This window comes from Corvus hawaiiensis, chromosome 2 (genome assembly GCF_020740725.1).
Source record: "Corvus hawaiiensis isolate bCorHaw1 chromosome 2, bCorHaw1.pri.cur, whole genome shotgun sequence".
Taxonomy (NCBI): domain Eukaryota; kingdom Metazoa; phylum Chordata; class Aves; order Passeriformes; family Corvidae; genus Corvus; species Corvus hawaiiensis.
Window position 1 is genome coordinate 120698128 of NC_063214.1, and position 22323 is coordinate 120720450.

The following is a 22323-nucleotide window of genomic DNA, read 5'->3' on the forward strand; positions in this document are numbered from 1 at the left end:
GATTTTGAGGGCGGGGGGGGGGGGGGGGGGGGGGGCGAATCTCCCCCAAAAGATCCAAGTCTTTTGGACTCATTTGGCTTTGGGCTGATCCCACAGAGAGAAAGCAGGGACAAGCCCAGCACAGGTGCTGTGCTCCTAAAAGCAGGAGGGGAAGGACAGAGAGGAGAGGCTCCAAAAAGCAGGGTGGGCAGGACAGAGAGGAGAGGCTCCTAAAAGCAGGGTGGGCAGGACAGAGAGGAGAGGCTCCAAAAAGCAGGGTGGGCAGGACAGAGAGGAGAGGCTCCAAAAAGCAGGGTGGGCAGGACAGAGAGGAGCAGAGGGGCTGCAGATTCAGAGGTGGAACCTGCTTCAAGCAAGAACAGAACATTTCAGCATCAACCCAGCCTTGCTGCCTCTGTCCTGCAGCTGCTCCAGAGCCTGCTGTGGGTATGTGCTGAGTTATCCTTGCTGGAGCAGCACTGTCTGCCCCCAAAAAAGGGAACAGCATCACACAGCCTTGAGATAAAACTCAGATTGGGCCAACAGGAATGAAACACCTTCTGACAGGATCAGAAATGGATCCCTGGTGTGACACACACACTGGCGTGGCCCAGATGGACGGAGCAGATCCCTCCCTCCCATCTCACCCTCTGCCTCGTTGTTTCCACACCTGAAGAAGTGAGCACACAGCTCCCCCAGACTTCAGCTGCACAGCTCAGTGAGAGCTGAGACTCGTTTTTAGGCAATTTGCATGGATGGGAACAATTACAGCCAAGGCACATCAACAGAGAATCAAGCCCTGCATCTAATGTTGGTAATGCTCTTAATAATAACAACCCCACTTTCCTGGAAGAGAACATTAAACCTGTTCAAAATACAGTATTTTTTTCCAAATGATAGTATTTCTCCCCTCCTACACCACATCTACCTTAATCATCTGACTCCCACGTAGCTGGCTCGACTTCAATGACAGTCTCCTCTACTTGTTTAAAAGTCATGTTATTTCCACTGCCATCAAAAAGGCAGGATTTTCAAGTGAAGTTATTAAAGTTTCCAACACAAGGAACAGTGCGTGGGTGCTGCTCAAGTCGACTCTCAAGAAGGAAAAAGAGATTCCTTCACTTCTACCAGAGGATTGCGGCTCCCTTCTCTCGGGGGCCAGGAGACACCTGTATTTATGATGATGTTTTGTCTGTCTGCAAAGTGTCTCAGATGTTTTGTTTGTTCTACACCCCCAGTGATCCAAACCTGAATTTCCAGCAGGAAAAAAAAACCTAGGGAGCAGTCCTTCCTGCTGCTGGATAAATGAAAAAATACTTGGATATTAATGTGTCCAAAGTCTTCTAGCCAGAGTACTGAAGGCAATGGGCAATGTGAGATCCAAACTTCCCCCTGGAGGCTCCACAAGGCCATCCCATCTACTTATCTGCCATCCAGAGCCCTGATTTATTGCAGCCAAGAGTAATTAGGTCTAATCCACTGCCTGATCCCCACCCAGCTGCTAAGCCCCTCATATTGGATACAGAAGAAGGAAATTTTAATACTTTAATTGGAAAAAATCCCTTCGATGCTGACCTGCAGCTGTTCACCTCGAGCTCTGTGTCGGTGCTGACAGAGTCATGGGTTTTAATCAACTTTACTGAGTTTCAACAAGTTTCTGCAGCAGCCCCCCTGTGTAAGCACAGGCTTTGTCAAGAGACCGTGGTTTAGTCATTTTGTGCCACTGATCTGAGCTGAGAGGTGAGGAATTAATCTCAAAACAATTCACTGTTTTGGGAGACTTTCAGCTCCTTTTCTGTACAGCTCTCTCAGCAGCTGTAAGATCACTGCAGGCCTTCATTTGCTGAATCCACCTCCCTGAATTTTCAGCTCATTAGCTGCCCTTTCACACGGCCTGTTCAGTCCCTTTGAATTCAGCAGGATCAGGAGCTGGAGGGATGTTGCAGCTGCTCTGGCAGGAAAGGTTTATGAAAACTGCATTATGCAGCACCTACACTTGTAATGAATTAAATCCTCCAGGTTCATTCATCCATTGTTTCAAAACCTGTCAGAGCCCCTTAATCAAATTACAGCCCTCACTCAGCTCAGGATTACACCTGATGGTGTGTCAGTCTGACATTCTGTCATTCTCTGATCAGGAAAGAGAGAAGAACAGACAACAGGGAAAAGGAAAGAAAGTTTTTTTATATCAGAAGTGGTCCATCCCTTCCCTTCATCAGCAGAATTGTGTCCCAGATGTGATGGCTGTTTGGTTTTTTTTAGCATTGATCCATTCTATTTTGTGTTTGTATTAAAAAGACGAGGTCAAAAATGTCTCTCTGGCACTTCTGATGGAAACTGGGGAGTTTTAGTTGTAACTGGAGTTTATTCCTCAGTCTCTTGCCTCTGTACAAACAGAAAAGTTCTATTTTGACCACCTTTCCCCAAGATGGAAACAATCCATAGTTATTTGGGTCTCACGGAATGAGCACCTTGTAAACAAGCACCGGTTTTAATTCTGTTTCTAGAGATGAAATGGCAGGTGAGGTGTTTGGCATTCAGCATGGATTGGACCTGTGGATTTATGGCCTCTGTTGCCTTGCCCAGGTAGGAGGTGAAGAAGGGCCCGAAGTCAGTCCATTTACCTGAAATGCAGGGGAACCATCAGCTGTGCTTAAGACCTGTCCAAAATCTTTAATTCTAGACTAATTCCAACGAAATTCTTCCTTCAATTGAAAAACAGCAACAATAACCTTAAGCTCTTGTGTGGAAAAGATCCAGTGTGGCTCTGGAGAGCAGATTGCCTGCCTGGAATCGAGTGGTGGCAGAATTCAGCTGCAGGAGGTGTGTGTGACCCCTTGCTGTGTGTAACAGTGCCCAGCCTGATTGCCCATTCACTGCTGGTCCTGATTTAGCTGCCCTGCTCAGGTTGGGTTACTGGGGGTTTGTATCCTCGTGGGAAGGGTGAGCCAAAGAGACAGCAGCATCTGGACTCTCACAGCCCCTCCTTCAGTGTCTCTCCCTGGCTTGGAGTCTGATTTAGAGCAGCAGATTAAAGTTGTCCAGGTAAAATTGTCCCAGTCGATGTGGCAGTGCCCTGCTGGGTCATCTTCCTCCCCCTCAGACCTCAGAGCAGCTGGTGCCCTGCTCAGCACCGACCACAGCCACGTGCTGACACCAAATAAAAAGAGGGAATTGTCTGTTTAGTCAGCAAAGCTGAGGAAATTGATAAGCAGGAATTTCTCCCTCGCTGTTTTTCACGCCCCCTTCCAAGCGTGTAGTCGAAAGCAGCAGGGAGGGACCCACTTTGGGTGGAGGAGTGGTGGTGATGCCAAACTTGGACTCTTTCAATGCCCTTCCAGTCCTGGGAATATTTGTCCCATCAGTAGCTTGTAAAATCATTTTTTGCCCTCAGCCTATGGCCCCAAAGCAGCAGCCACTCAGAGTTAGGGAGGGTGGTGACACCTCTCACCCCTCTCCTTCCCCAGAAGGATTTGCTCCAGACTCTGGGCTTTTGGATGATCCCTTCTGGCTGGTCCATATTTCCTGGGACAGGGGGAGAGCTCCAGGAGCAGGAAGAGACTGCTTTAGAGCTGTTTTGCCCCTCTGAAGCCGCACAATGCAGCATTAGCACAGGGAAGGATCTGGTCCATTAACTTCTGAAATGAGCTTATCAAGGGAGATGGCAGCACTGGTGGGAAAACAAGACATTCAAAGCTCCTTGCAAATCCAAACTCTCCTCCTTTAAAGCATCACACCTCATCAGCTGTGCTTGTAGCTCTCTCTCCTACAGATGACAGTGTAAAAAAAGGCTGCAAAGTGGATTTTCTCCTGCGGTTGTCATCTTAATCTCCATCTTTCTCCTGTTAGCAACAAGCTCCAGCATTATCCCGGAGTTTTGCAGTGTCAGGGCTCTGGCTGTGCTCCCTCTTTTGAGAGAATTGTTCACAGCAATTTAGTTCAAGGTACCACACAACAGCAGCAGACCAGGCTGGTGTGGCTTGAACATGGCACAGTATGTAATGGAAAGTTGTTGTGGGATTGTTGCTGCATTATTCCTGAAGTGAATTAAACCTTCTACAGGTGACTAACTCCAGTCATGGCATCCTCATTATCTTGGGGTGATTTCCTTTGAACAAGTTCTTCCTGTTGTCAGTCTGACACATTTGCATTCAGAAACATCCATGTGGTTAAGCAGCCACATGAAAAACTGGAGAAATTCCCCAAAGATCCCAAAAGGGATCCTGAGGAGTGATTCCATTCCTATAAAGAGTTTTCCTACCTGCTCTCATCCAGAATTAATCCACTCCCTTCCAAAAGCCGAGTAATGCAGCAAGAAGATTCTTTGGGCTTTTGTGAAGCTTGGGTTGGGTTATCACCTTGTCAGTGACTTTGGAGCCTTTGGCTGCTTGGAAGCCTGGAGAATGGAATCACTGGTGGGCCCAAAAAGCACTGACCACAAGCAGCCTGTTCACAAAGGAATTCCAGTTCAGTGAGTAGGGGAACACAGTTCACAGGGTCCCAGAATGCTTCGGGTTGGAGGGGACCATAAAGCTCATCCAGCCCTGCCATGGGCAGGGACACCTCCCACTGTCCCAAGCTGCTCCAAGCCCCAGTGTCCAGCCTGGCCTTGGGCACTGCCAGGGATCCAGGGGCAGCCCCAGCTGCTCTGGGCACCCTGTGCCAGGGCCTGCCCACCCTGCCAGGGAACAATTCCTGCCCAATCTCCCATCCAGCCCTGCCCTCTGGCACTGGGAAGCCATTCCCTGGCTCCTGGCCCTCCAGCCCTTGGGAATTGTCTCTCTCCAGCTTTCCTGCAGCTCCTTCAGGCCCTGCAAGGCCACACTGAGCTCAGCCCAAAGCTTCTCCTCTCCAGGCTGAACAATCCCAGCTCTCGCAGCCTTTCCTCCCAGCAGAGCTGCTCCATCCCTCTGCTCATCCTGGTGCCTCCTCTGGACTGGCTCAAATAGTTTCTCATTATCAGTCAGGACAGTTAACGAGGCATTAATCACCTCCTCTTCCACTGACAGACACAAACACCCCATGGACACACAACCAACCTGTCCACGTTCCCAAGGGGATTTATTAACTGAAAGCCTTCAGCCCTGACCAAATTTTGAGGAATGCTCCCTGAAATGCTGGCCTTGAATCCTGTATCCAACCATGGGAGCAGCCCCTGATTTGCTGGACTTTTATCCTGTGCTGGCCTCTGAGAGAATCACAGGGGGTTACATTAATATTCCTGGTGAGACCAGAGCAAACCCTTTGCTCTGTGATTAATAATGTGTTAAGCCACAGTTCCAAATTATTTCAACTTTTCGATGGTTATGGGAACTTTTACAAGAGTGATGGCTGGGCCAGACACTGCCAAGAGGCTGAAAGAGCTGTCATTTATTACAGGGAATCCTTGCAGCCAAATTGTGTAACACTACCCTGCTAAACTGCAGGAAAAGAATTATGAGCTTTGCCACAGCTTCTTCCCAAATTAGAAATCGAGTGAAGCTTTCAGCACTACAAATGTTTTTGTGAGTGGGGAGAGGGAGGAAATGAGGAAATGCCATTAGACGTCACCAAAAATACAAGCCCCAAACATTTCTGTGCTGTGGTGGTGCAACAGAACTTCACTCGTGGGGTTGGCTGATTTAATCCTGTCACACCACAATATTTTGTGGTGATTTTTTGTTCAGTTTCACCATGTTCTCATAATCATGGAATCCCAGAATGGTTTGGCTTGGAAGGGACTTGAAATATTATTTTGTTCCAGCCCCTGCCATGGGCAAGGACAGCTTCCACTATCCCAGGGTGCTCAGAGCTCCATCCAACCTGGCCTTGGACACTGCCAGGGATCATGGGGTATCCACATAACCTGACCTATTCATGATTTCCCAATTATTTTCTTGTAACAAGTTCTTAACCCTCCCAGTGCCGCTCTGAAGTCTGTTAATTGTCTTCTCCCTGCTGCCAGTTAAATTCTCTTCTCCTCCCTTCTTATGACACAAGGAATTTTCCTTTGATGATAATCAACCAGTCTCATGAAGCATTTAAAGGGGCTGAGGATTTCCAAGGCTCCCACGCCAAGGCTTTGCTATTTTGGGCACAGGGGAAGCGCGGCGGCGCTGCCCTCGGTGTCTCCGTGTGTGTGCACGTGCCACAGCCTCCTGCCACCCCAGCTCCCCCAGGAAATGCCTCCATTGTGCTGGGAGCAGGAAAATTTCAATCATGATTGAAAGAATGCGAGAGCTCCACTGCACAGAGAACAGGAAAAGGCTGAGGAAGCACGATTGCAGCTCCAGGAAAACACGTTCGCATTCCATGACTGTTTCATCTCATCCTCCTCCTGTTCCTGAAACAACCCCATCCACTTTTGCCACCCATACCCTGCTCTGCTTAAAGCAAAAGGGAGAAAAGATGTTGAGAAAGATGCTGAGCTCTGCTGAGATCCCAGTACTGAGCCAAAACTTGCCTTGTGTTGAAATAGCAGGACCTGAAAAAAAAATGTTGTTCCAAAACTTTAGTTCTCCATTAAATCCAAATCAGTGCTCCAGGCCAAAAATTCCTCCTGGTTCCACCAAAGGCCAACAAAAATCCAGCAGCCCCCACCTGACCATGAGGATGTTGAAATCCTCACCAGAGCCTTTCTTTGCTGCACACCTTCCATGAGGCCTCAGGGCAAGTTGCCATTCCCTGCCTCAACTTCCCCACTGGAAAAGAAAAATAATAATGAATCCCTACCCTGGAGACCTCCAGATAAAAGGTCATGGGAAATAAGAGCCAAATATTGCTGGTCTTGTTCTTTATGAGCTTCAATTATTCATTTCCTGATGGCCTGCTGGATTTCTGTGCTTGTATTGTTGTGTTTCCATTGACCTGTACTTCCAGCAAAATTGGAATAAAAAGTAATTGAAAAATTGATAGGAAACACAAAAAACAAATGATCTGGGTTGTAGAGAGTGAGTTGCAGTTAATGCTCTGTGAATGTAGGGCCCAGCATGTGCCAGCTCTGCCTTTGCTTCCCATGTATTCCACGTGGAATGTCAGGACTTAAGCTGGGCTGGGACAGCTGCATTTCCAATTAATTTCCAGTGCTCACATTCCTACTGGGTATAAGGGATTGCTGGTTTGTCTCCCTTTTCCCTTTTGAAATGTGTGATTAAGATGAAAAAGAGTCTTCATTCTTTGAGACAGCTCTGAGAAGCTGATCTCAGCTGAGCCAGGCAGGAGTCCAGCCTTGGTGGGTGATTGAGCACTTCCTCACCTCGGGGTCCTGATGTTCAGCTGTGCTTTGAGGAGAAGCCAAGGTGGCCCTATTGATGTGTCACCTGTCCCAGCAGCCTCTCCCAGTTTTAGTTAAAGGGCCTTGTGCAAAATATTGGCTTCTTTTGTCTCTCTGGTTAAAAAAAACCTCTTCTTGGAGTGTATAGGGGAAGGCAGTGGCCAGATATTTAATTTGGCAGCCAGGGAAAAGTTTTATTGTGGTGGGAAGGGAGAGAAGGGCTCAGAGCCGGTTGGATTCAGCATCCTGGTGTCTTCTTGAACATCTCCCAGACTCATACCCCTTTTATCAGCCTGCCTTGTGTCCAACCTGTTGCCTGAGTCCTCCCAGGTGTTGTGATTGACACTGCAGGAAGTACCAGGAATAAACCATCCCTGAGCTCCCCTAGTACCTAAATCTGACTCCCTGCAAGCAGGAAGGAGAGAAACATGGAATCCCAGAATGGTTTGGGTTGGAGGAACCTTAAAAATCATCCAGCTCCACCCCCTGCCATGGGCAGTGACACCTCCCACTGTCCCAGGCTGCTCCAAGCCCCAATGTCCAGCCTGGCCTTGGGCACTGCCAGAGATCCAGGGGCAGCCCCAGCTGCTCTGGAAAACCTTTTCCAAGGCCTCCCCACCTTCCCAGGAAACAATTTCTCCCTAATATCCCATCCAAACCCACTCTCTGTCAGTTTGAAGCCATTCTCCTTGTCCTGTCTAAGGGCTTGGGAAGTTTTCAAAGAGACCATGCCAAGTTTTATTTCTCTTTCCCACCCTGGAGGTTAAACACTCCTCAGGACCCCAGCAGGAGCCAGGGGATGCTGCCCCACAAGCAGACATCTGCTGGGTTTCTTGGGACTTAGCAAGGATCCCATGGAGGTGTAAAACTGGGGGGATCTGAGTCAGGTGGGCAGTGTGGAACGGCGAAATCCCGATGGAGGACGCTGCTGCTTTGAACTGCTGCTGACTGGGACTGGAATCGGGACATTTTAAAATTTCTCCCCAAGCACTCACGTGAAATGTTAGAGACAGATGTTTTCAGCCAGAAATGCCTGGGTTTAGCTTTTCCCCTGTTTACCTCTCAGCCTGGGAGCCTTGATTTTGGTGAGGACACCTGGGAGTGAGGGATGTCCAGTTTTAGCCAAGAGCTCCTTGTACAACGTCTGGATCAACAAAGGGCTCCAAACCAGCAGAGGTCTGGCAGCAGCAACAGAAGCTGCAGGAGAGAGGCTGTGGCATTGTGCTTGTCATGCAGGAGAATGTGGTCCCCAGCTGCTGTCAGAACTGCCCCAAATCCATGTGGGAATCAGAAGGAAACCAAGGAAAGCACCATCCTGTAGCTCAGAGAGAGTTCAGCAAGGCACATCCTTCAAATAATCCATTCCTGCCACAACCCCACGACATCCTGCTGATCTCTCACGGCCTCCCTGCCCAGACATTCTGAAAGCAACTTTCGCAATAATCCCTCGACAATATTTTCCAGGCATTGCTGCTTTTGGTTTTTTTCCCCCTTAGACACACACTCCCTTCCAAGGCATCTCTGCTGGGAGAAGAGTGCCACCTCATGACTGATGCTGAGGATGGATCGAGCCACAGCGGGGGAGCTGGGATTGTGCAGGACAGGGACAGCTCATGCCCTGGGCTCCCAGCAGGTTTTCATCCAGCACCACAACACCCTGAGAGCATCAGCCCCCTCCCCAGCTCGTGTTTGTGTGCTTTGCTGAACACTAATCAATTAATTACTCAGGAGAGCTGACATTATGGAGGCTTTCACACTAAGTTTTTCTTGCTCTGCAAGACCCCTCATTGAATTTCAGACTCTTTTCCATCATCTCAGGCACCTCTCCCCTGGGAATTCTGCAGTTTGGGTGTGAGCACCCTCACCTTGCTGCCCTTTCCCCACACATTCTTCTCAAGTTCATTATTTTTTCCTTACTAAACCAACAGATTTTTCTCAAAATTTTCATCTGACATAATTTTTGTCAAATGAAGGAGAATTAAAAAGTCCTAATGACTCTTTGTTGCTTCCGTAAGTGAGGTGCAGGTGTCAAAGAAATTTAGAATTTCTCTGCTCCATCAGCAGTTGGAACAGTTTGAGGAAAATCTGACACATCTCTTTATGGATTGCTTTGTCTGTGCTCCTCCAGAAACAATTAGTTTAAGTATTATTAGTTTAAATATGAAGAAATAGAAAAAAAAAGTTTTGCTGGGGGTTTTGTTGGTTTTTGGTCCCCTCTCCCCCTACTTTAAATGAATTCAAGCATTGAAGAAAGTGCAGACTGAAAAGCCCAGAGCCTGACATGTGTTGTTCCTATTTTTTCCCAGAATAGAAATATCAGGGGAGTAGAACTGAAGCTTCCCTAAAATCCCAACCCTACTGCTGCTCTTCTCCTTTCTTGGACCCTTTGCTAAATGTGGGCAGTAATTAAAGATCCGAATCAGCTTTTCCACACCACCTCTGATAAAACCAAAGTCAATTAAAACCAGGTGAATATTAATTTTTCTAAAATGGTCATTGATCTACCAGCAGGTGTATTAATAGCCCCTACTATTGGATGGGATGCCAAGAAGATAAAATATGGAAATAAAATTTGACATCACTTGAATATTAAACAGCGTTTCAGAAGTGAAAGATTTTGCGTCTCATTCCCCCAGGCAGCCACTTTCTGCTCCCTCCTGCATTTCAAAAAAAGATGCTGCTCAAGTTGTCAGATAGCCAAATATTATTAACCTGAAAGCATCAACTTAATAAGTCTCATCCCATGAACTGAAAAAAAACCAACTCAGAATAAAACTCAAAACCCACTTGCTACACAGTGGGAGGATTTTAACAGCGCAGATGATTTTCTGTGCAGAACTGCAAGAAGGCCTGCAAAAGTTCATCAAAACTCAGAGCTGCAGGGAGCCTGGCATTGGCTGAGTCTTTTGTTATGATCAAGATATCAATAAACCCTCATTTAAATTTTAATTAAAGATCGTTGTTGTGTCAGATGAACTTTGAGCTTAATGTGTTTAATGGTTTCCCTTAAAGAGATTTTTATAAAGGGCTGGATCAATCATGTTAAATAATGACATGAACAAATGCTTGGTTGCTTAAATTCTCTCCCACTAAGAAAATTAAAGGGGTTAAGATCTACTATCCAAGCCCATCACTTAAAATAGCAACAAAACCAGCCCAGATATTCCTTCTCCCAGAGCTTGGGATTTAGAGCTTTCTTCTGCAAACCACGGAGCTCATCTCCCCCAGTCCTCTTGCTCCTCTTTCAGGTGAAACAGAAGTCAAAAACATCATCTCTGAAAGCGGGATATCTTTAGAAAAGCTGATTTCTTCAAGTTTTCTCTTCTAAAAGCAAGCACCACCCACCCACGTGTGGCTTGTCCCAGCCCACCTAAAAGGATGCAGCGTTACGAAACCACCCAGGCGACCCCACGGAACTGGGCTGTTGCTTCCCAAAAAATCCCAGTGATTTTGGAACCTTTGCTCGTGCTGCATTTCCAAATATCACTTCTCACCAGCATCTGCCTGGCAGGAACAAGTGCTTTCTCCTGAGCTCTCTTTCATCTCCCCCTCTTCTCTCACAGCAACCAGGCTTCAGCCACAAACCTCGAAACAACCCCCAGAATATTTGGTGGGTGATTCACAGATTTTGCTGTCAAAAAGCTCCTGATCTTGCCTTATTGCCTGGATTTTACAGCATGCCAAGCTGCATGTTCACGCTGTTTTGTCTTTAATCCTGGCTTCACAAGCATTTCCACAGGAAAATGTGACATTTTTATATAAAAAGCTCCGAGTCGGGAAAGTTCAGCACGGAGCAAACCTTGGATGTTCAGCATTTTAAGGAGAGGAACAAAAGCCATCCAAACAGGCAGACTGGAATTAGGTGTGGAAGAAGTGGTGGAATGGATCACACTTCTATTTTAATGGAATGTTTGTCCCCCAGCAGTGACAGCACAAGTGTGCAGCAGGTACAGAGTGTCACAGGAAACGCTTCCTTCGCAGCAAGCACCATTCCAAGGAAAGGGGTTTTTCTCCCAACCATCCCTTGGCATGAATTCCCATTAGTGGGAATTCGGCAGTGCCCACACGTGCCTTGTTTTAGTGTCAGTCCCATGGCACTGGGTGCTGAGTGCCCGTTCCCCAGGAGAGGTGCAGATGCTGAGGGTTGTGTAGGATAGAACCATTTATTTTTCCACAAAAGATTGACTCTCCGTGCACATTCCTTGAAGGATGCCATCTTGGAAGAGCTCCCTCACAAAAAATGTTCTATTCTTTTTCAAGGCCAAGTGAATTTCACAGAATCCCAGAATGCTTGGATTGGGAGGGACCTTAAAGATCACCCAGTGCCACCCCTGCCATGGCAGGGACACCTTCCACTGTCCCAGGCTGCTCCAAGCCCCAATGTCCAGCCTGGCCTTGGGCACTGCCAGGGATCCAGGGGCAGCCCCAGCTGCTCTGGGCACCCTGTGCCAGGGCCTGCCCACCCTGCCAGGGAACAATTCCTGCCCAATCTCCCATCCAGCCCTGCCCTCTGGCACTGGGAAGCCATTCCCTGGCTCCTGGCCCTCCATGCCTTGGGAATTGTCTCTCTCCAGCTTTCCTGCAGCTCCTTCAGGCCCTGCAAGGCCACACTGAGCTCAGCCCAAAGCTTCTCCTCTCCAGGCTGAACAATGCCAGCTCTCGCAGCCTTTCCTCCCAGCAGAGCTGCTCCATCCCTCTGCTCATCCTGGTGCCTCCTCTGGCCTCTCTCCAGCAGCTCCACGTCCTCCCTGTGCTGGTCCCAGGGCTGGGGCAGCTCTGCAGGTGGGCTCTCACCTGAGCACGGCACAGTCCCCCCTTTTCCTGCTGCCCACCTGCTTTGGAAGCAGCCCAGGGCACATTTGGCTTTCAGGGATGCAAATGCTCATTTCTGGGTTAGGAATTTTTTATTCTTCACTTCCTAGTTGTATTTTATATGTGCCTAATTCCCATCTCCTGCCTCCTCAGCAAGGAGTGGAGAGAGAGGAACCTGCTTCTGATCCACCCAGGATGCTCTCAGCTCCATCCAGATCCACCCAGGATGCTCTCAGCCCCTCATGCTGGTGCCTCAGCTCACACTGCTTAGTGAAAAATCCCGCAGGACCCTTCTCCAGGGAGGCAGCAGCTGGAACCAGAGCCTTGCTGCCTGTTCCTGGATGGCTGTCAAGGAATTGTGGACCAGGATGCCAGTGTACCATGACAGGGGAGAACATCCCATCTGCAGGACTCAGGAGAAAGCCCTTGGATTCGTAGGAATATATTTTTAAAAGGTCAGGACAGGTCTTCTCCTTACTCAGCACTTTGGAAAGCGGAGCTGCAGCTTCTTTTAACCACAATTCCCACAAATCCCCCTGTGGTGGGCACCCAGTAGGAAAAATAAATCTCTTGTGTGGTGCTGATCCGATGTCTGAGGAAGCTCTGGATTTATAAATGTATCCAAACACAGAGCAGAGCACAAAATCCTGGCACTTCATGTTCCAGCTTCTCTGAACTGAGCTCCCCATTCCCAAGGACTCCCAGTGCCAGCTCTGGAACAAGCTTCTCCCTCTCTGGTCAGGCATTATTGGATACAAGAAATTTCCCAGATTTAGGTGACAGAAAAATGTAATTATCACCCATTAGGTAAAGATCAGCTGAAAAACAACATCAAAGCTCAGCCACGTCAGGATTTGCTGGGCACGGCCTGAATAGGAGGCTAAATATAGGTTAAATATTGGCTGAATTGTAATTTTGCGGTAAAATTGTAATTTTTTGGTAAAATTACCATCTCTTTACAAGCAGTTCATTGAGAATGTGTTGGTACTGTTTGCTAAAAGTGGCAGCACATTTGAGGCTGGATCAGACAAACTCTTCTGCCTCACCAGGTACACTTGTCAGAAAGCAAGAAATTAGCACAAATTACCCAGTATTTAATTCCTGATAGGAGAAACAATAACCAAGTAAATCAAACATTTCTAATTCAGCATTTTGCCACTGGAAAATATCACTTTGCTGGCATTGAAATCTCCTGCTGGGGGGGAAAATGTGTATTTTAACAGTCTGTGAAAGACTAAAGCATGTCCATTTTTTTCTTATTTAGGTGTTGCATTACACAATACATCACATTTGAAGAAGTCAGAATGAAACCAGAATGCTTTGATTCACGCTGGGCTTTGTTTAGAATTTAACTTAATATCAACTCCATTTTTTTCTCATGCCTGTTATTTGTTTCAGCAAGAAGTAGAATTGAGAGTGTCAGAAAGTTCAACTGGCTTGAAATTGTGGCTTCTCATCAGCTCAGTTTCCTTTGCATATTCATCTCTGTGCAAATGGGAGCTGATAATCTGCGTGTTCTCCTGCAGAGCTGTGATTTTATTACAGGGTGGGGTGGTCAGAGCAGCTGCTCCAGCCCACTCACTCCATGGAAATTTGGATTTTCTGGATTGAGCTGGTCCCTGCTCCCTCCTCAGCTACCACAGAGACCCCTGAGCTGCATTCACAGATGGTGTCAGCAAATAAAATCTCAAATATAGTGATCTGCTCCTCAGGCTGATTAAGTAAGAGACGTGAAAATAGAAATATCAAATTACACGGATCCTTTGCAAGGAAGAAAAATAAACCACGCCAGTTTTAACATTAAAAAAGGAAAAAGAAAACAAACAAAACCTGGCAAAATTAACTCCTTATATTCTTGTAAGAGTAAAAAACATCTGCTCTCACTCCCTTCCTCTCCCACACCATTCATACCCCCACAGCACGAGGGTTTCACACCCAGATCCTCAGATGTGCTGAAGCAAAGATATTTAAAATATTTAAAAGGCTCCCAGGCACCTGTGCAGTTTTACTTCTTTCAGGAGGTTTAGACGTTGCTCAGGGTGAGATAAACATCCAATTTCCAGGTGTGCCTGGAACCAAGTTATCAGAACCCCTGGGAATTCCCCTTTGCTACCTCTGAACGGGAGATTATATACGTATAAAATATAAAATATATATTTGTGGGGTGTTAAATAAACTGAAACTACCATGGCTTTATTGTCAGCTGTACCTAAATTCGATGATTTTATGCTCCCAGCTTTAAAATGCTGCAGTGAATTCAGGCTCCAACATGACTTATTGCTTCCTTCTTTTTAGCTTGATTAAAGAGGACCAATTAACACCCATGGATTGTTTCTGACACCAACTTGGTGGCACTCTGGAGATTTTATTCCAAATCTCTCTTTTTTTTTTTTTTTTTGAGGCAATAATTTTCACACCAGGGAGAACTGTTTAGTACAAATTTGACAGCGAAAAAATTCTAGAGGAGGAAGAGAATCTACTGCCAGCACATCTCCTGCTTTTCCATTTCAGCGTGTTCCTGGTGGCACAGCAGGGAAACGGAGCCAGCAAAGCTGGGGGATTTGCCAAAGCCCACACAGTGTCTGCAGGAAAACTGAGGGATCAAGCAGGGGGTCTTGACTCCAAGCCTTTGGCTTGTTTTTGATAGCCCACGTTGCTTTCTCATTCTCTTGAGAACACCCAAAAATAGCAGAGTGACAAATCCTTCACCGAATCCATCGGCGTGCAAAGGGTCAGCGGGGCAGAGAGCACGGCTCTGCCTCGCTGGGGATCCTTCCCAAACACGGGAGCAGGGCTTGGATGCAAAGCTGGAATCCACTTGGGTTTCCTGGAGCTACAAACAAGGTGCACGTTCCTCCAACTCCCTCAGTACTGGTGTCATTGAGAGGGACTTTTCTGCAAGAGGGACTTTTCACACAGCCCTGGAGGGCCAGGAGCCAGGGAATGGCTTCCCAGTGCCAGAGGGCAGGGCTGGATGGGAGATTGGGCAGGAATTGTTCCCTGGCAGGGTGGGCAGGCCCTGGCACAGGGTGCCCAGAGCAGCTGGGGCTGCCCCTGGATCCCTGGCAGTGCCCAAGGCCAGGCTGGACATTGGGGCTTGGAGCAGCCTGATCTAAGAGAAGACTCCCCACCTATGGCAGGGGTTGGAACTGGAAGATCTTTGATGTCCCTTCTAACCCCAAACTGTTCTGGGATTCTTTGATCACAGTGATTGACTAAAATTCTCTCATCTTCTCCCCCTTGCCCCAGACAAGGTGCAAACTCAGCTCTAAAGCCTCTCCTGCTTCCTGATTCCCACAGCTCCATCATGAGCACACAGAGGCTGCAGAAATTAATAAGGGGCAAGAACTTCATGTTTTGGTTTGGTTTTAAAATGTTCTCATGACTCAAGTGAACTTTTTGCAAAGTAGATCAAAACCTCTGCAGTGATAGCTCAGCAAAGGCTCTTATGGATACAGACAGGGTGAAAGGAATTCAACAGGAGCATCACAGGCACGAGGAAATCTCAGCTCCCAGATGGAGACCCCAGACCAAATTTTGTCCTCCTGCACATGAGTGAAACCCCACTCACCCCAGAAACGGGGACACCCCTGTGCTCCATGCACAGTTTGCTGCTGAGTCTTACTCCAGGCTGAAGTGTGAGGCAGAATTCCCAGGCAATGATTGAAAACAGGCCGTTCCTGTGGGATATCCCAAATAATTCAGTGCAGCAGAAAGTCTGCCTGGCCCTGCCAAGTGCCAGCAGCAAATTGCCAAACCTCGAAATCGCTGTGACTGTCACAGAGGTGCAGCCAGTCGTGAGCCATAACTCTCAGCCCCTCATTTCACTGAGAGCCCTTTTTTTATCCCAGAAATGGAATTTGAAAAGAAAAGGTGATGCTGTAAAAAAGGGCCTGTCTTGAGTAAAACGAAAGCTGAATGAGGCTGTCCCTGTGTGCAAACTGCAGGGCTGGAAAATCACTAAAATCCCTGCATTTCAGCCCAAACATGGATTTGATCCCATGGTTCTGAAGCAACCTTTTCCCCTGATTTTTTCCAAGTGGTTTACTTTTGATGGCTCCCATCCCAAAGGGGAACACTGCATGGTAAGAGTGCCTGACACAACCTTTTATTGTCTAAGCCACCAGGAAATCTTCAATTAAGTGCACTCCGAGGAAATGCATCAGGTCACTCTGGGTCATCACAGCAAACCCTTGTGGCACTGTGAGACAGAGCAAAGCTTGAGCCTGAATAGCAGCAGACAGCAGGAACCTCCAAATTTCTGCACAGGGCAACATCTCAAGAGTAATAAAGCCAGAAGTGACATCGACTTTGTAATTAATTCTCATCAGTCAGAGGTGGGGGTGAACCTTATCTGCCTTTCAGCAACAGCTGTGGGGAATTTCTTCTGTCATTCTCTTAGGCTGTGTGGGGCAAACATTAATAAATTAATATACATTAATAACACCTTTCCTTCTGCTGCAAAGGAACCTTCTGGCAGGGCATCCTGAAATAAATAGAGGCCACACTCCCATCCAGGCACAGGAGCCACTGCTCTGGAGAGGAGCAAGGTCCCAGCTTCTTGTTGAAGCAAAGATCTTTTTTGTTCCCATTTAAAAGCAAAACAATAACAATTTTTAATAATAATAATAAATAATAAAACAAAAAAAAGCCAAGTTAGCTTGGTTGCTTAAAATTAAAAGTCTCCTTCCACTCAATCCCCATAATTTAGTTTCACTGACTTGAAAAATCCTAGCTTCCATTCTAGCTCTGAAAGTGCTTCATCCAGCTGTGGAAAAGGAACGGGAATTAAATCATTGCTGAATAGGAGCCTAAAGTAAAAATGGAGATCTACATTTCAGAGGAGGCTTTGTTTTTTATGAGCCGTAAACCATAGTTCAATTAACACAGTTCAATTAATCTTCTTGATTTCTGCAGAAAATTGTCCCTCCTCTTTCCCACCAGGCAGAGCAATTTTTCCTAACCAAAGCAGCAGGATCACCGAGTTCTTGCTTTCCGGGCATGGTGATTCCAGCACCTCCCTGGGCAGCCCCTGCCAAGGCCTGAGCTCCCTTTCCATGGGGAAATTCCTGCTGCTGTCCACCCTGAGCCTCCCCTGGCCCAGCCTGAGGCCGTTCCCTCTCCTCCTGTCCCTGTTCCCTGGCAGCAGAGCCCGACCCCCCCGGCTGCCCCCTCCTGTCAGGGACTTGTGCAGAGCCACAAGGTCCCCCCTGAGCCTCCTCTGCTCCAGCCTGAGCCCCTTTCCCAGCTCCCTCAGCCGCTCCTGGGGCTCCAGCCCCTTCCCAGCTCCCTTCCCTGCCCTGGACACGCTCCAGCCCCTCCAGGGCTCTCCTGCAGGAGCCAGAACTGGGCACAGCCCTCGAGGGGCCTCTCAGTGCCCAGCACAGAGGGACAATCCCTGCCCTGCTCCTGCTGGACACACAATTCCTGACCCAGCCCAGGGGCCAGTGGCCTCTCGCCCACCTGGGCACCCCTGGGCTCGTGTCCAGCCGCTGGCACCAGCACCCCCAGGGCCTTTCCCAGCTTTCCAGCCCCTCTGCCCAGCCTGGAGCTCCATGGGGTTGTTGTTATGTACAGTGCCCTGTGAGTTCCCACATTCCTTTCCCTCCATGATTTCACAGGAAAGAAAACATCCTTTAGAACTCAAAATCACACAGGAAACGACATAAGAGGTGATTTTGTCACAGGCCTTGGTGTCCTCCCACCCTTCCCACCTGTGGAAGAGGAGGAAAATGGGAAGATCTTTGTATTTCCATTTGTGCGTTTCTTGGGAATTGAAATGCAACTTGTCCTGGAAGAACAAAGAGACAAATGAAGGCTTAAATATTTGTGTCAGGTCTAAAGAAAGAGAACTGAGGTGGTGTTCCTGCCTGGCTGCAGCAGGGAGGTCCAGAGCAGCAGCTTTCCCACATTTTTCCTTGGAAATCAACATTCCACAGGGTCCAAGGAACTGCAGGAAGGGCAGAGAAACACTGGAGCAGTGTCACAGTGTGGTGACAGCTGGTAAATATCTTCCTAAAGGTGATGTTATAAGTGAGAATATGGAGAAACAGCAGTTTTCAGCCACCAGAAGGAAGAAATGAGAACTTGGGAGAGGAGGCTCGAAAGAATGAGGGCAGAATTACCTGGAACAGTCTTCACAGCCCTGAAAGAGATTTGGGATATTAAACGCCCAGCGCTGCCTCTTCACAGGACCCTTCCGTGTGACTTTCCATGATGTCACCAGTGCAGAGACACAATGGGCATTTCTACAGCCTGCCATTTGTGCTCTCTAAATTTATTATTTTTAACTGTTTATGATTGCCTTCTAAATAACTGATGTGTGGCAGGCTTGTCCAGGGCTTAAACAATTTCATTTACTAAATATTCCATATATACTGTCCAGCTTAGTAATACGAAGCTAACAATCTGCAGCCATCAAAGCTGGCATCATTTTTGGCCTCTTAAATTCATTTCTCCTGATATTTCTGCCTGGGATGCCAGGTAACCCATTTTTCCTGGGTTTTTCCACTCCTGAGCATCAGTATCTTATTGCAGTGCTTCCCTGAGGTTCTGGGATGGAGCAGGTTCCAAGTCACAGATCCCTGCCATTCCCAGGAATTTCTTCACCTAGAGGACACTCTGGAATGTGCACTGGGCTTGGATCAGCATCTTTTTTTTGTGCCTCTGAACAAAGCACAGTATTTTTTTGCCCTATAAAGTGAGGTTCAGCAGAGCTGGGGAGAGAATGAAACAAAGGAATTACTCCCAGTTATCCCAGTTCCACTCCAGACACTATCCCAACATCCTTCCGGAGTTTTATTGGTGTTTATGCATTGCCCACCAGCCCAGCTCTCAGATCAGAGTAACCAAAAGGTGACTCCCACCTTCAGGGGAGCCAAGGGACCCCTCGGATCTCAGGATGAGGGGTGGGCGCCAGCAGAGGGAAGCTTTGGTGACAATTCCTGTCACCCTGGGCACGTGCTGAGCGTGGGTTTGTGACAGCCAGGGGACAGAGGATGGCACAGTGCCAGGCAGGGGCACTGCCCACACCACCTGAGACCCAGCAGCAGGTGAGTTGGTGAAACCCAGGCAGAAGAACAGTGTCTAACAAAGAAATTATTATTAAAATCTTCGCTGACAGACTGAGCACTTCAGCTTATACACCTGAAGTTGATTGCTAAGCTCCACCTCGTGTGATGTCAAACCTCATTCTGTCCTGGCATGTGCCTTCTTACAGACAGAAAAAAGAATAAATTAAAGACTTGGGGAAGCAGTGGGTCCTGATTACAGCACTTGTTCCTTCTCTGTTCTTGCAGGGATGACCTGCCAGGCTCGCAGCTCCTACATCACGAGCGAGATCCTCTGGGGCTATCGCTTCACGCCCGTCCTCACGCTGGAGGATGGCTTTTATGAGGTTGACTACAACAGTTTTCATGAAACCTATGAGACCAACACCCCCGTTTACAGTGCCAAAGAGCTGGCAGAGATGGCCAGCCGAGCAGAACTGCCCCTGACCTGGTCTGTTTCCAGCAAGCTGGACCAACACGCCGAGCTGGAAACGGAGGAGGAGGAAAAGAACCAAGAAGACCAAAACGAAAGAAACGGTGACGTGGCCAACTTGGAGAATGAGTCCAAAGTGTAGAACCAGCGGAGAAACCAGGGCCACACCACCTCCTTTGTCTTCTCCCTCTCTGCTCCCTGTTTCTTCCTGCGACACGCCTTTAATTTTTTTCTCTTCCTGTTATTGGTAACTCCCAGAAAATGAACTCTTTAGATGCGAAATCCCCGCCCAACTTCAACCCCAGAGATCACCAGTGTCAGCAAAGGCGTGGGTTAAAGCTGCAACACCCATCAAGGATGGTGGAATCTCCCCCTGGCAGGGACTGATGGCACCTCTCCAGTGCAGCCCTCCAGGTTTATTCACATCAACAACACAAAAACCAATCCCTGAATGCAAAGGAAATGCATGCAGGGGATTTCAGAGGAAAGACTCATTAATGTTCATCAAAGCAATGGGCCTTGACTGTGGTTTTTCTGTATTTCAGGACAGTTTCACAGACTGGGTGACAGTGGAATGGGCCTTGCAGCTTTAAGAGGAAGGTGAGCAGAGGGACCTGCAACCCCACAGATCCTGTACATATGCCTTATGTAACTATTTCTCTCTACATTTAGTAATAAACACCGCATGTACAAAAGTACTGTAGTAAAGAACTTCTAAATAATGTACACAGCTGTGTAATTAATGTAGGTTTAGAAACAGAGCTCTAGAAATATTGGGATGCAAAAACTAACTACCCATCGAGTAGGCATTTCTCTTCAAATATTTGGAGTGTACTATTGATTTTAATTTGGGTTGGGTTTTTTTTGCCTCCCCTCTCTGACTCTTCTAGTGCATGACATTTTCTTCAGCGTACCAGACTGGCAGCTATTTAGAGTACCTCACTGTTTGCCAAACAGAGCGTTTCACTCACTCTAAAAAGCCATAAAGTCTGGGAGAGGGCAGGGTAGAGGAATTGTACCAGAACTCCTGACATACTGTGAAAATGTTTACAAATAAGGCAAAACCCTTCCTGGTTACTCTTTTTTTGGGGGCAGTTCAACGGAAAATTTAGGCTGTGGCAAACTCATGGCTAACCAGAATTTCCTGTATACTCTTCATAGAGCGAGCATGTGTCGTGTGGAGGTGTTATCCTCACTGTGCAATATCCAGGGAATCTCCTCCCTCCTCCCCACCCAAACCGTGGGATTTCAGCAGAGTCGTTTGCTACACAAAATATAAAACAACCAAAACCCACACAAGCCATTGAAAAATCAATGTTGCCCCTCAGCCAGCAGATTTTAGCTACTTCAGCTGTGAAAGAAACAGCTGGATTTCGTGTGAGAGGTCCATGAGGTTTGCCATGTGCTGGCAGCGCCGGTGCTGAGGCGTGGGGGGCACAGCATCCCTGGGGGTATCCTTCCATGAGGATTCCCAGGAAAACACACAGACCCTGCCACCCACGCTCAGGAGGGCGATTCCCCAGTGAGTTTTTCCACCTTAGGTAGCGCCCTGGTTGTTGTAAATCCCTGGAAAACCCTGGGCATTCCATCCACTGGGCAGAGAGAACTTTCATTGCTTCCACAGCAACACGCATGGGAGTGGGGGAGCTCAGCCCCACCAAGAACAGACTTTCTGCCAGCACAGGAGGAGAAGCTGCAGCCTTAATTTTGTTTTGTTTTTTTTAATGCCTGCCTACTTCGGGAAGAAAGAAAACACTGAAGAGAATCCGAAGCATTTTTTTGTACAGAAAAATTTATGTTAAAATAAAAGAGAAAAAAAATATATATAAAAATAAACCTCAGGAGAAACTTGGTGGGCAGGTGGAAAATTTGCACTGTGATATAGCTTTGGCATTAAATTCACACCTCTCTTCCTTTTTTTATTGTTCTTTTTTTGCTGGTACAACTGCCCCTTGCTGATTTTCAGAGAGAGTGGCTGATCTGGGGGGCCTCCAGGTGAGGAGGGCACAGCAGGACCTGGGGAAGGGAAGGGTCACACACCAGGGCAGGTCAGGCTGGACAGGAAGAGGTTTTTTGGTTTCAGCACTGACCATTTTCCCCTAAAAGGCTTTCCCAGGATGCAAGGAATGGTGCAGGATGAGGATTTTTGGTCCCTCCACCTGGGGTGGATGGTTCTAGCAGCTCAGTGAAGGTTGGAGACACTTCTGGGAGACAGCACCCACTTGGCCACAGCGCTCCCCAAGCTCGTCCTTCTGCCCCAGCATCAGCAGCTGCCCCGTGCTCCAGCCCATCCATCACCACCCCCACGGCTCCCCACGAGGGGTGCTGAGAGATTTTAGGGAAAGGCAGCTCCACAGCCCCTCTGGAAGCGACCCCGGTGCTGAGGAGCCACGCGCGCGTGTCCGTCCCGCCAAAGGTGCATGAGCTGAAAGCAAAGCTTTCCCTCTGAGGATAAACCTGCTTTTCGCTCTTGGAATTCACTGGGCCACTCTAGAAGTCATTGCTGCAGGTTGAGAAAATTTGTTGTGGTCGGAACAGCAGCTCAGGGCCCTGATGAAACCTTTTTTTTGTGTCCTTCAGCACAGAAAAAGAGACTTTCCACCACTGGGGCATGCGCATGTGTAAGCTTTATTTTTGTGAATAGGGCACTTACAGCTTAAGGTGTGTGTGTTTTGTCTCTTTCTCTCTCTCCCCTCCTTGTATTTTCTTGTCTTTGGTATCCATGTAGTATGGACTGTAAAGTTTATGAACTCTCATTTTTTGTAACATAAGCTTTAAAAAAAAAAAATATAGAAGCC

The 22323-nt window shown here is 47.7% G+C and overlaps 1 protein-coding gene across 3 annotated transcripts in view; it reads left to right on the forward strand.

The window, feature by feature from the left end:
- KCNJ6 (potassium inwardly rectifying channel subfamily J member 6) overlaps nucleotides 1-20220 on the forward strand; it is a 148227-nt gene extending 128007 nt beyond the window's left edge. For all 3 annotated transcript variants that reach the window (XM_048291088.1, XM_048291090.1, XM_048291100.1), the window contains one exon: nucleotides 19342-20220. In XM_048291088.1, the coding sequence (XP_048147045.1) occupies nucleotides 19342-19667 (326 nt within the window). In that variant the 3' untranslated portion in view covers nucleotides 19668-20220. The remainder of the gene's footprint in view (nucleotides 1-19341) is intronic.
- Nucleotides 20221-22323: the final 2103 nt, after the last annotated feature.